At 35.2% G+C, this 13,117-nt stretch overlaps 1 protein-coding gene across 1 annotated transcript; it reads right to left on the bottom strand.

Annotated features, from left to right (window-relative positions):
• Nucleotides 1-11,605: 11,605 nt before the first annotated feature.
• On the bottom strand, nucleotides 11,606-12,907 carry LOC114727971 (uncharacterized). Its single transcript, XM_028914762.1, has 4 exons — nucleotides 12,719-12,907; nucleotides 12,517-12,621; nucleotides 12,336-12,415; nucleotides 11,606-12,008 (listed from the first exon to the last, which is right to left on the bottom strand). Exons 1-4 carry the CDS (start codon nucleotides 12,791-12,793, stop codon nucleotides 11,825-11,827), a joined length of 444 nt encoding a protein of 147 aa, XP_028770595.1. The 5' UTR covers nucleotides 12,794-12,907; the 3' UTR covers nucleotides 11,606-11,824.
• Nucleotides 12,908-13,117: the final 210 nt, after the last annotated feature.

Below are 13,117 nucleotides of genomic sequence, written 5' to 3'. Positions count from 1 at the left end.
ACTGATAACTCCTGAAAATTTAGATAAAACGGCCTCGTTTTATAAAATTTTTAGAGGGAAATTGCACCAAAGTCCCAGTCAAGAGAATTAAATACAAAAAGACCTCTTAAAATCATCAAACTATTCTGAAATCTCAAAAAATCTCATCACAAAAGAATTCATTGTTTAGTTGCCAATTTGCTTTTTTTTTTTTTAAGTTTGTATTGACGACTGAACGAGTAATCACTGACAACTTAAGGTGTAAGGATTAACAACTATCGTGACAGGTATTGATAACTCATACATTACATTTTGTGACGTGCTGAGAAAATGTGTTGTTAATACTTGTTACGGTAGTTGTCAATCATTACATTTTAAGTCATCAACGACTGTTTTTTCAGTTATCAATATAAAGTTAGAAAAAAAATAAGAGCAAGTTAGTAATTAAACAAATAAAATTTATTGTAATGAGATCCCTTAGAACTTTAAAATAATTTGATGATTTCAAAAGATCTTTTTATATTTAATTCCCTTAGACGGGGACCTTATTGCAATTTTTCCTTTTTTAAAACAAAATTTACAACCTTTTTCAATCCTATTAGAGGCCATTTAGAATCGCTTATAAGTAGTTTTTTAATCATGATTTGTGAAATATGATGTAAGTATGTGAGAAGAGTTTTGTTTCGAATTACATGAAAATGATTTCAATCGTGATACCAAACAATCCCTAAACTCCTCAATGAGTTAGGTCGCATTCTAATTTTTCTGGTGAGGGCCTTCTCTATTTTTGCTCACTCTAAGTAGACTAGACAAGTAGACATACATTCTGTTTGGTGTGGTGTTTTGGAGGGAAAAATATAACTTATAGGTATGATAAATCAGTTTGTAAATTTGGGAGCTCTTTGTTACAACTTTTGGTCAATTTGACGTATGGGTCAAAATTTACTTTTTGAAATATGATTACAAAAACACTAAAGACTTGCTTATGAGTTATGCAAAAATAGCTTTTTAAAATTAAAATATGTTTTTGCCCTTATATCTATATTGTTCTTATGCTTCTCTTTATATATTTCTTGTAATTTCCAATTAGTTGTTAGTTATTTATTTTTAATATTCTAAAATAAATTTGAATAGTTGTTATAATATTTTTAATTTTTAATATTATTTTTATTCTATATTTACATGAATTATACAGAGTATATTATCTAATTAATTATGTAATATTATTTGGTTAAATTTTTATTTCTAATTTAAATATATTTTATTAATTAAATATAACTTTTCCATATTATAATAATTTAAAATTATTATATTTTGTAAATTTATATTTTTAATCATTTTTCATTATTTAATAAAAGTGTTATGCAAACTAAACTTAGTTATTCAATTATAATCCAAACAACTTTTTCATTTCACAAACTAACTTTTATAAAAATCAATCTAAACACAAATCACACTACCTAATCTAACTTTTATTCACGTCAGAATAAATAAATTTTTTTATTCACGTCAGATGTCACATAATCCTTGTTTATCTCACAACAACAAAATAAAAGCACAACCATTACACCAAAATTAATTAATTAATTAAATTTTTTTATTCACGTCAGATGTCACATAATCCTTGTTTATCTAATATGTTAATTATTAGTTTAGTGAATTACTATATCATAAAATCCTTAATTTTTTTTGAGACTGGAGAGGTCCACATTGTGCTCCTCAAGAAAGCTAATGACATCTCTGAAGTTCTCTTCTGCAGGGCGGCAGCATCCACGATAAGGCCAAATACCCTGAAATGTTTTAATACAATAACAACACTTATAAGTGAATCTGCTTCAGGGAAAGTACCAGAAGGCTTAAAGTAATAGGATGAAAGGGATTATGCTGGGTGATATATTATGTTATTAGTACCTCAAGGACACCCTGATGAGCCACTAATCTTCCTGCTGCTGTGGTTGGAGCTCCAGCCAGGAAGCTAGAGTGATGAAACAAACCGTTCTGCTTTCGCCCCACATACAAAGACCTTGTGGGGCTCAGAACAAATATCCATTTGGACCCATCTTCGGTATCTAGAAGCTTCCCATTCTGTCTGTACACCAGCTTGCCTCCTTCAACAATAACTTCATATTCTTCCCTTTCTTTCTTCGTTGGTACCACTACCACCATCAAAAATGTATATGAGATATATCAACAGCGGTTTTTAGGTAGACCCAGGCCAAATAAAAAGTGAATCTTTATAGCCAAGTTTGTTGGATATGAATCTATTTCTTTTTTTTTTTTTGGCCAACAATCTATGTCTAATTCAAACTTATGTTTACATATATATATATTAGTGAGAACTGTGGTCCAAGATACTTCATGCACTGGCGTTGAAGTTTGGTTGTCCTTGGACATCTCTCAAGATTTACCTCTCTGCCTTCTCCAACATCCAACCTAAACGTAATAAAAGCAGGAAGTTAGCCATCCAGATCCTTATTAGTTCCTGATCCACCGTCTTTCATGGTAAGTACAATGAAAAGATTAAATTTCAGAATGAGTGTTTACCAGTAGAAAAATCACTGGCTACTTTGGCTACTAAGCCAGACATCATAATAGAGGCGTAGATTGTGACTATATCGTTGAAGTGGGTCGATCTATGCAATAAACAAAAAGAAAGTAACATTGTCAACGCTTAATAGATATCAAATCTGTTGATCAAAAGCTTCAAGATCATAAAGAGTACTCTTCTTAACTGACGTTGGAATAATGGGTAAGAACAGAGAAGGCTTCAAGGTCTTACAGCTTCAAGCCAATGTCGCAGGGTTAGTCTTTGTGCATTTTCATGCTTGGACAAACCTTTTCCAACCTGAGTGAAAATTCAGTTCGAAGCTAGACCCAAAAAAAAAACCACTAATAGAGATATTATTGGTTAAACTCCACAGCAGTCCAGATTCTTTGTAATTATAAAGTAATTGGTGTGTATTCAGGGAGAGGTAAAGAAGAAAAGTAAGCCTCTTGCACATTCACACTTTTGTATTATTCTTTTTCTCGGATGATTTTATAAAGAGTCATATAGAACGCTGTTAAATAAATCATAGAAATTTCATAAAATGAATGAAATTCTATAAATTGAAATTAACAAAATTAAAATGATTTTTAACTGAGGTTGATTTCACGCTGTTTTTTCTTCTTCAATAATCCATCTCTTGTTACCACTGCTTCCCCACATGAGAGTCAGAGAGAGAGAGAGAGAGAGAGGAAATTGGGAAAGTAATCAACTTTTTAGCAACAAGCCAAAAGCATAGGAAGAAGCTGTCATACTATTTGATTTACCACGATAAGAATTAGCTTTTTAAAAGTAATTCTAAGTAAATATATGAGAAAAATTTTGTCTCAACTTGTATAAAAATACTTATTTTAAGTGTTTTTTAAAATTTTCAAACACCACGTGATATGTAAAATCACGCTACTTGTTAACTCAAGATACGTTTAACATGTAAAAGAGGTTGCTACATGTTCAAAATGAAGTAGTTCTCATTTTAGTATCAATACATATTTTAAACAAGGTAATGCTGATTCATTGTGAATCTTTAAGTAATTAGTGTGTATGTGTAGAGAGAGAAGAGTGGAGATGCAAAAGCACGAAAAACATTAATTTGTTAGAGCGCCAGGCCATTGCAAGGACGAGATTAGTAATTCAAAAAAAGGTTTGTGTGTGAACATATAAAGAGTGTGTGGAGATAAAAACGAGTAATATATACTTGCCTCCCTAGCCACTTAATTGGGTTATATGTTCAGAATGAAACAGTTTCGTCACTTTTCTGCTTATCAATATTTTATATATAATGTGTATGCATATTATTACGTTATTTTTCACTATTCATTAACGTGACTGATTACTATTGCTTTTTAAAATTAATAAATCTGAATCTTTATGCAAATACTTGGAACTAATAAGACTATCTTAATATGCTTTCTGTATAATATGAAAAAAAGAAAAAATCATACCATATTTAAGAGTCATGAATAATACAAGTCCTATCAATGGGTAAAATGAAATAGAAAGCTGATTATAATGCATGAACAAGTTCGCTCTTTCTAAGTTAGAAAAAGAAATAAAGGGGGAAAAAAACAAGAAAAGAAATGGATTAACTGCTGCATCAGAATTATGATTGCATGCCTTCGAATAAGTGAATTTTGTGCATGAATAGTAGAGGAGATACGTGAGAAGGAGTGCAGCCTTGGCAAATCGAATCAATTTCGTCTAGATGAGTTCGAATGGTGCATGAGTGGCTGAGATTCCAGTCGTAGCAAGAAAACTGACCACCCTGGGCTATGCAAATGGATACACCGACCTCGGCGGAGGTGAAAGTGGGAGACAAGCCTTCAGACGCCTGCCGAATTGTTGCGGTGCTAGAGGCGTCGATCCCACCCAACGGTGGCGGCGCCATGGCCTACCTGAGTTGGGCGTCGATGCCGTAGTAAAGGGCTTCATCGGCGAGTTCTTGCTTGGAGAAACGACGAGCGGTAGAGGGGAGCTGATTGGTGCGGAGGAGAGAGAGGAGGACGGAGAAGATCTCGGCGTCGCTATCAATGAAAACAGGGCGGTTATCGCTGGTGTCACGGAGGAAGAGAGCCGTAAGAAGGGAATCGGGACCAGCGGAACGAAGGGTGGCAAGCGTCGTCTCGAAGAACTTCCCGCCGACGTTCAGCTTGATACGATCTTCCGGAGAGGTCACATAAATAGAGTCAGAAGTTGCGACATCCATTGGGTTCAAGTTACAAACAAGAGATTGAAACATTTATACGTGTGTCTGCAGAAAAATGAAACTACAACGGACACATTACAGTTACAGGACTTACTCGTTTCACCATATCGGTTCTGCTTCGACTCTTGTCCACCCTCTGCGTCGAGCTCTGAATCGACCTCCGACTCATCTGAGTCGACCTCCGACTCGTTCGACCTGATGGCCTCATCATCTTCGTCGAGTTCCACGTCATCCAACTCCTCTTCCATGTCGACAGCCTTCTCGCCCTCTATGTCAGCCGGACCCACTGCTAGATCATTCCCACCTTGGTCCACATCGACTCCAACATTCTCATCTTCTCCCATTGTCCTCTACCTCACCTCAATCGATTAGCTCAGCCACCGGCGACAAATGGGAGTGATGATTGAACCCTAACTTCGCTGTGAGGATTGCTCTGGATGGTGTTTTTTCTTTGTTTTTCAAGCTGAAGTGTTAAAACGGGCAGATGATAGCGTTGCTGGAAGGGAAAGTAAATAATTTTTCAGACATAATAATAATACACATCAGATGACACATGTCTGTTACATGTCTGCCAGGTAGGATATCTCGGTCAAATTTTTGCTGAGTCAGCAGGCTAACGGTCAAAGATACATTTCTGTTAGCCTGGGATATGGACGTACCGTTTTAATTAGTTTGGGACACTGGATGCACCAAAAATTAGTTTAGAATACTGGGCGCACCTGGAAAAATACTTTGGGGTGCTGGGCGCACCTTATTCCAAAAAATTATGATCTAACTTATCAGAAAAGTTTATTCGGATTTTTTTTTAAGTTGAATTGGAAATTTTTTGTTCTTTAATAATATGAAGAGAAATAATTATTTGAAATTATTGACTGCTAATGGCCTTGACAAATGTAGGTAAAATTATGACAATAAAATTTTAGAATTCAGTATACTATAAGCCATTAATCTCTGTGCTGCCCCTTTTTTTGGACTCAAATCTTTGTTCTGCTTTAGTCAGAAAATCATTTTTCAAAACCTAATCATGAAATAAATTAATTCTAGGATATCGTTCTCGATGCATAAAATGGGCATTGCCTGCCACTCTATCACTAGGGAAATTTTTTTTGGCAGCGATGATTATTTGAAATGTTATTAATGTTGATAATACTATCACTAATTTTTAATATAAAAACTAGTCAACTAATTTAAATAGATTAAAAAATTAATTAAATTAATTATTTGTAATAATAGTCTTATATAAACAATACATGTGTATTAAGGAAAATCTTGGGAGAGAAGCTTGTTCCCATGACTTTTTCTTTACTTTTTTTCCCTTATTGTATTGCTAATTAAAAACTCATTTCTGCGTTATATAAAATATAAAAACCAAATTATTTAGATTAAAAAAGAGTTAGTTAAAACTGACTTAAAAAAAGTAAATGTGTGAAAATATATTTTATTTTCCAAAAATATCGTAGACAAAATGGTAGCGAATGAGCAATATACAACTTTTTTTTTTTTGGGACAGCGAGTAACATATAACTAATAGAGGTAAAAATAAAAAAGGTTAGTTAAAATTAAATTTTATATAATTTGCATCTTTATTGGAGGAAGGGGAAGGAGTGCCGAACCACTCCAACTGACTGCCGTCGGTATTTCTCTCTTATTTCCTTGCAGTGAAGGGGGTAAAAAAGGGGCGAGAAGTATTTTTTCACTACTTTCTTATTAGACGCAATCATATTTGAGATGCTTAGGGAAAGTATATTTAACGGAAATGGTATAATCAAAATGCTCAAACATGGCTCCAAAGAGGGAATTACGGTATCGCCCATTAATTTCTCAACTATTTCCCCTGCTTCTGAGCAAAGTCCACAATAGCCGGACAGTAAACTGAATATTCATATTCTGTTGTTTTGGTCACTTACAACTTCAGAAGGCTCCTCTTGGCTATCTTGCTGACTGTTCCTAGATAACAAGCTCTACCCTGAATCTTCTTCCATCCCCGGCGAATCTTGGCTCTGCAAAAAACAAAATCCATAAGGATAAAATACAATGTTAGTTCAAGTAACAGGTTCAATTGCTTGAATAGTTTGCTGCAAAAGTTAAGACCTCCTCGTCGGTGTCTTCATCGCCAATGTCTATGACAGCTGCATTTGGAGGACCAACTTCAACGTGATGATAGCCGTTTGGACTGCTGGAACCAAACTGTACTCCGGATTCTGAGTTGCGGCGAAGAACAAAGATGACCAAGCAGAAAACAAATGCAATAGGTGAGAGGTTCCGGTTGGTTTTGAAAAGTTGTGTGACAAACAGAGACAGGAAAAAACCGGAGAAGCCAGTTTCGAATCCGAGCTCAAATTTCCTTGACATGGACAGCGACATCAAGGCAAACGAACCATACGAGATGATGCTCAGTGCATCTGATTTTCCAGGCACAAGTTTGTCGTGCAGGGCGGAGATGGAACAGATCACAATAAAAATTAGAGTTCCCACAAGATATTGGAATTTCTCTGAAACTCGAATTCTCTTGCCACACAACATAAGGCACCACATGATTAAACCGACTGACAGATAAACGAGAAGACCGCCAATGCCAAACTTTCCAAATGAGATTTTGTAGGTGGAGCTGAGACCAAAGCAAACCAGGCCATTTATCGCTGACACACTTCCCACGTATTTCCAAATCCTGGACTGATTTATAAGATCGCTCATTCTCTGTGCTTTTCCAGGTAAGACAAAAACAGCCTAAAGTTATTGAAAGAAAACAAAAGAAAATTAGTCCGCCATTCCGCTTGCATCTTAATTTTAAATCAGGTTTCCCATAATTTATTTTTTTTAAAAAATAAACAGACCCTTATTGTTTGATTTCTTAATTTTAATTTATAAATATGATGAAATTTTATTTATAGAAATAAACCAATAGTAGAACGGTATTAAATAAGATGATAGAAATTTCAAAAAGTGAATGAAATTCTATAAATTAAAATTAATAATATTAAAATAGTTTTTTACTCAAGGATTGATGCCTATAATAAATCAAGTGATTCAATTGATTAAAAAAAAATAGACGAAAAAGATGTTGTTCAAAATTAAAGCAAATTAAACACCTGTGAATTATTATTTTTTTTGGAAAAAAAAAGAAAAGAAAGGGGAAGCTCAGATAAGGCATCACAAAAGCTTAACAGAGAATTAAAAATGGGAAAGCGACCAAAAGTGTTCAATTGCTATGGAATTCCAAAAGCAGAGTACAGCAGAGATTGTACTAAGATTTTTGTAACAGGCCAAACAAAAATAAATCATCAAAAAGACCTACTAACCTTGATCAAACACCCCCCTCGAGAATCGCGGCGACCACAAGGGGATCATAACTCGGACGGAGAGAAGCTGAGGAAGGAACGGCAAAGGTATCAACTTTCTCAACTCTCCCCTCTGTTACCAAAAGCATAACCTTGACTTGATATCTTAATGGTCTTTGCTTTGTCAATATAAAATGTAAAATCACTATTATATTTATTATTCATACCAGGGCGCTTGCCCGTTGAAAAAATTAACAGACGAGTATCGTTACAGCTTAGGCCTTATATATTGTGTTTGTTTTTTTGGTAATTAATGTATCATTAAGGTTTGGCCCAAAGAATACAATCAATAAGAAGATCAATCACAGTTTTTGAGCCCACTTTTAACTTCTGAAAAAGACAATCATCAAATAGTTAGGCCACATTCTAATGTTACAATTGAGGGCCTTCTCTGCTTTCGCTCACTCCAATTGGACGTAGTATGGTACACTGTAGAGGTCTAAAACTACCATTGTAAAATCTTCAGGCCATAAAGGCTGTAGAAGATTTCGGGACTGATAAACCCAACATGCAACCGATAGAGAATACATGTTGGTATTAATTTATATCACAGCAACAAAATAAAGTAGATGATTGATAACTTTATCACAAATATGAGCATGTTTATTGCCTTATAGCTATATGTATATACACACGCACTTCTAAACATTTCGGACCACATTGGGAGCCCACTAGATTCATAATACAAAAGAGTATCCAATCTATCACGTACTTGTACGTGCTTCTCTTGTCCTTATCTGCTGTCACGCTTAATTGATTTCAATCTTTCGGGTCTTCTTTTCCCCATCCTTATCCTTCTTAAATGCAATCCTCCCATCTGTTCCAGCAAGCACACTCTACTTATCTTTCCTTGTCAGATTCGTAACCTCAAACCTAAGCGTCCCCGCAAGAACTGTCTGAATGTAGTTTGCAACTTCAAGACTGAACTTCCTTCCCTTACACGTGAGGTCAACTGGAAGCTGGTCCAGAAAATCGATCTCAAATGTGGGAATAGGGTTCATGAACTCAAAGTAAGGGCTCAAAATCTTATGCCCACGAACTGTGGTCATATTAAACAGAGTCTTCTTCGTGCTGATAGCCACAGGAACAATCCTCTGGGTTAATACTGCTAAAGGAGCACTGAACCTTAAAAGAAATGATTCTCAGCGTAAGTGGTTCCTTCATGAAAAATCACCGAGCCATCACTTTCCTGAAGCAGTTTTTTTAATATTCTCAGCATCTTTCTCTTTTTCTCTTGACAAAGCAACGGTTTTGATCGGCGGTGTTATTTCACTGAACTTGCTGATGCTGTACGTGACACAGCTGACTTTTTTCTTGAGAGCCACTGCAATAACTACAGGACCGGTGACCGTACGGTGATTGCAGAAAAAAAGGACTCCGCTTTGGCCTGTCTTTGGGGGAGGGGATGGGGTGCCCCTTGACGAGGATTCTGACGTCCAGATACCAAACGAGTTTTTCTGGCAATGGGATGTTGAGGTATACCCTTAAGATGGAGAGTATGGTGCCAATAGGGAGCCATAGGAAGGTCAATAGTGCCATAAGGGGGGTTGGCCTCTGAGCAAAACGACCGTCGTCGAAGATAATGAGACTCAAAAGCTTGTCTCTGGGTAGTGGCTCACACGTTCTTGGCACCCTATATCCATCCTGCATATATAAGAGCAATTCAAAATACACAAAATATATAAAATCACAGGAAAATAAATGATCCAGCTACAATACACACACACATAACGGGTAATATCAGGTTTGTTGAATTGAGAATATATCAGAACCGTTGATCCTCACTTCAGGAAACTCTGAGATGGCAAGTGTCGTCGGTGGGCGGTGGGATATAGGTACGTAGTAGTAAAAGGTTTAAACTTTAAACTCTCTTGGTCCTCAAAAAGAAAGTTTCAAACTCCATTGATATATTAAAAAACTGGGTTTTCAAACCCTATTGTGCTGCTTGAGGCTGGTGGGCACCTTGCAGGTTGTGTGTTTGATATATTGTAGTTGTCAAAACTAATTTGATTCTGTGTGCCATGTGAGCTAAGAGAGAAGTTATGGCAATGAAAAGTTAAAGAAAATTTAGGGATCACCATTTCTTTTCTTCTTTTTTTTCTTTTTATATATAATCTGTTAGTAATTGGCCATATACTTTATTTGCAATACAAACATTGTCTGCATGATTTCATATGCCATGAGCTTTATTTCTTTTTTGGTTGGGATGAGCTCAGTGACAAGTAAGGTTTTTTTCCTTGTTTCAGGTCTAAGGAAGATGAGGCAAGAGGCTGCAGCCATCTGCTCTCTCTCTCTCTTCTTTTTTTTTGCTCAGCAAAGAATCAGCATTTTGAGTCCATTAGCTTTATACGTGATTCTATAATTTATGTTTTTATTGTTGAAAGCATTGTACTACCTCCGGTCCTTGATAGTTGATTCATTAGTGGAGATTAAAAAAGTTAGTTAAGTTAATCATTTATAATAAATACGTGTTGTCTTTCCTAAAATATCCTTGTTAATCATGTGTAATAGCTAAAACTACTATTTAATAGAACCTTTAATATGTGCAATTAATGACTATTTTTAAAAAAATAGATAAATATTGAAAACAAAGTGTATTAACGTCTTGTGTTTAGAATCAAATTGAATGTCAAACTAGTTTTTATATTAAATACCGGAGATTCTGGATTCTTGTAAACTCAAGCAACTTTAGCTGTTCAAAGTGATAGCTTGTGGTGGGGAATTTAACCAGTCTAATGAGTGGGCATAATAGACTTGTTGCTTTGGTATATATGAACAAGTCTTTGTTAAATGTGAGATCTTTATGAATCATTTGTTAATTGCTGTTGTATGATAATATTATTAATGATTTTATCATCTATTATCTTGACTTTTAATGAGAAAATAAAAAACGACTTTTTATAAAAAGAAAGTATCAAAATTCGTTTTCATAATTGGGAAAAATTAGTCATTTTAATAATATTGTGTATATTACTCATTCGGCCCTTAATGTAGAATCTAATTGAGGAGATTATATTAGTCCTATGTACAAAATTTATTTATCAATGTTTTTTCATATTAACGTTATTGATATGCTTCCAATAATAATCAAGTAGCAGAAGGATGGAAGAAATTAAAGAAGATATATAGGGTGTTTTAGAAAAAAATGTATTATATTAACTAATTTAATTAACGTCCTTAATCTGATCAAATCAGTTAATTAGGCTTTATATTAAGGATAAGAGGAGTACCTATTAATTATCATGTATTATAATGATACTTATTCAATTTTCATAGTTGGCAAAAAATTATTTTGATAATTATAAAATTGTAATTTTATATATTAAATGTCATTTATAATCATATTTTATTAAACATGTCACAAAATAAGAACTAATTAAAAAGGGTAAATTTGTCTATATAAAAATATTTTTCTTCCCCTTCCGTTCTTAACCAAACAAAATAACATTATAATTCCTTCCCTCCTCTTCTTTTCATTAAAACCCCATCACTTTCTCTCCTCTTCTCTTCATTACAATCCCTTCCCTCAGCTTCCTCCTATTGAACCAAACACTGCCTTATTCATGATAGTCAATGAAAAATCACAGCTAAACTTACAAGAATGTGCATAACTACAAAATAGATTTTATATTTATGATACAGATCACTCTAAATATGTAAGACAAAAGAAACACAGAGAAGAAGATGAAGATCAACTTGAAGAGAAAAGAAGGGAAGTCACAAGGGAATCTGAGGGGGAAGGGACGACATAATTCCTTCCTACCTCCAAGCCAACTTCTTCCTCCATTTATATACCCTAATGGCTTGTTCAATATCAGTGCACCCCTCCCAAGCCCAATTGTCACATCTCTTGGGCCTGTTAATCTCTGGTTCACGATCCCAGTGCATAATATAATTGAGTCCATTCATTACAGTGTTCAGTTGCGTGGCACCGGCAGAATCTCTGAGAGAAATTGCAGCCATATAGTTTGAGAATGTTGGTTCTTTAATATCTTACTGTGAAAAATTGCAGCCATAGTATGAGAATGTTGGTTCTTTATTATCTTACTGCTTGAAATTGCAGCTATAGTATGGGAATCTCTGAGGAAAATTGCAGCTTTAGTATGAGAATGTTGGTTTTTTATTATCAAACCTTTGCATGTTACCTCGGATCAGGTTCTTTATTATCTTACTGTGCCACCATGAATCTATGATGAATTGCCATTGCCATTAAAAGCGAGTGAGCAGAAACGGTATAGGAGAAATGTGTTTAAGAGGATCAGTGGATGACCTTAGGAGTTCCCCTGGTGGTGCTGCTGAACCGCCAGTCCAGTCGTTTTGGATTGTGACCCTGTTGTTTCCTGAGGATTCCTGCCAAAAAAAAAAAAAGGGGGGGGGGGGGGAAACCATCAACACGAGTGAAAAATCTAATCAACAAAATAAGTATTAACATAGTGTATGTGGTCACCTACAGCTGGGAAAGACAAACGAGATTCCTCTTGATTATTTTGCTCACTGTCCCAATCTAATACACCTCCCTCTGAAACTTGTCCTTTAACTGATGAGGAATGATGCGTCTGTGTGAAAGTGGCAATAGTTGTTCAGTCATTAGATAGGAGACTAGAGAAGTATATGAGTACTCTGAATATTTATATTCCATTTTGGTCACTTTACAGCTTGAGAAGACTCCACTTGATTATTCTGCTGATTGTTCGTGGATAGCAGGTTTTGCCCTGAAACTTGTCCCATCCCTGGGGAATCTTGGCTCTGCCAAAAACAAAATCCACAAAGACAAAAGGCATGTTAGTTGAAGTAGTAACAGGTAATAGCTTGAATATTTTGCTGCAAAACTCAATTGAGACCTCATCATTGATGTCTTCATCGCCAGTTTCTACTACAGCTGCATTTGGGCTGGTGGAAACCAATCTGTAATGCGGATTGTGAGTAGTGGCGAAGAATAATGATGTGGGAGCAGAAAACTAATGCAATGGGTAAGAAGTTCCAGTTGATTTTGAAAAGTTGTGCGGCAAACAAAGACATGCAGGAAAAAAGTGGAGAAGCCAGTTTCGAATC

The sequence above is a fragment of the Neltuma alba genome, unplaced genomic scaffold, assembly GCF_004799145.2.
Source record: "Neltuma alba isolate B1F8T4 unplaced genomic scaffold, ASM479914v2 tig00012515_pilon, whole genome shotgun sequence".
Taxonomy (NCBI): domain Eukaryota; kingdom Viridiplantae; phylum Streptophyta; class Magnoliopsida; order Fabales; family Fabaceae; genus Neltuma; species Neltuma alba.
This window is presented reverse-complemented; position numbering and strand designations above follow the sequence as displayed.

Excerpts from the sequence above, each read along its gene's own strand:
- LOC114727971 (XM_028914762.1), bottom strand. The coding sequence starts at position 12,793 with ATGGGACAAGTTTCAGGGCAAAACCTGCTATCCACGAACAATCAGCAG. Across the intron at positions 12,416-12,516 it reads CTCGTTTGTCTTTCCCAGCT|GAATCCTCAGGAAACAACAG; the intron begins GTAGGTGACCAC and ends TTTTTTTGGCAG. Across the intron at positions 12,009-12,335 it reads CCACCAGGGGAACTCCTAAG|AGATTCTGCCGGTGCCACGC; the intron begins GTCATCCACTGA and ends AATTTCTCTCAG.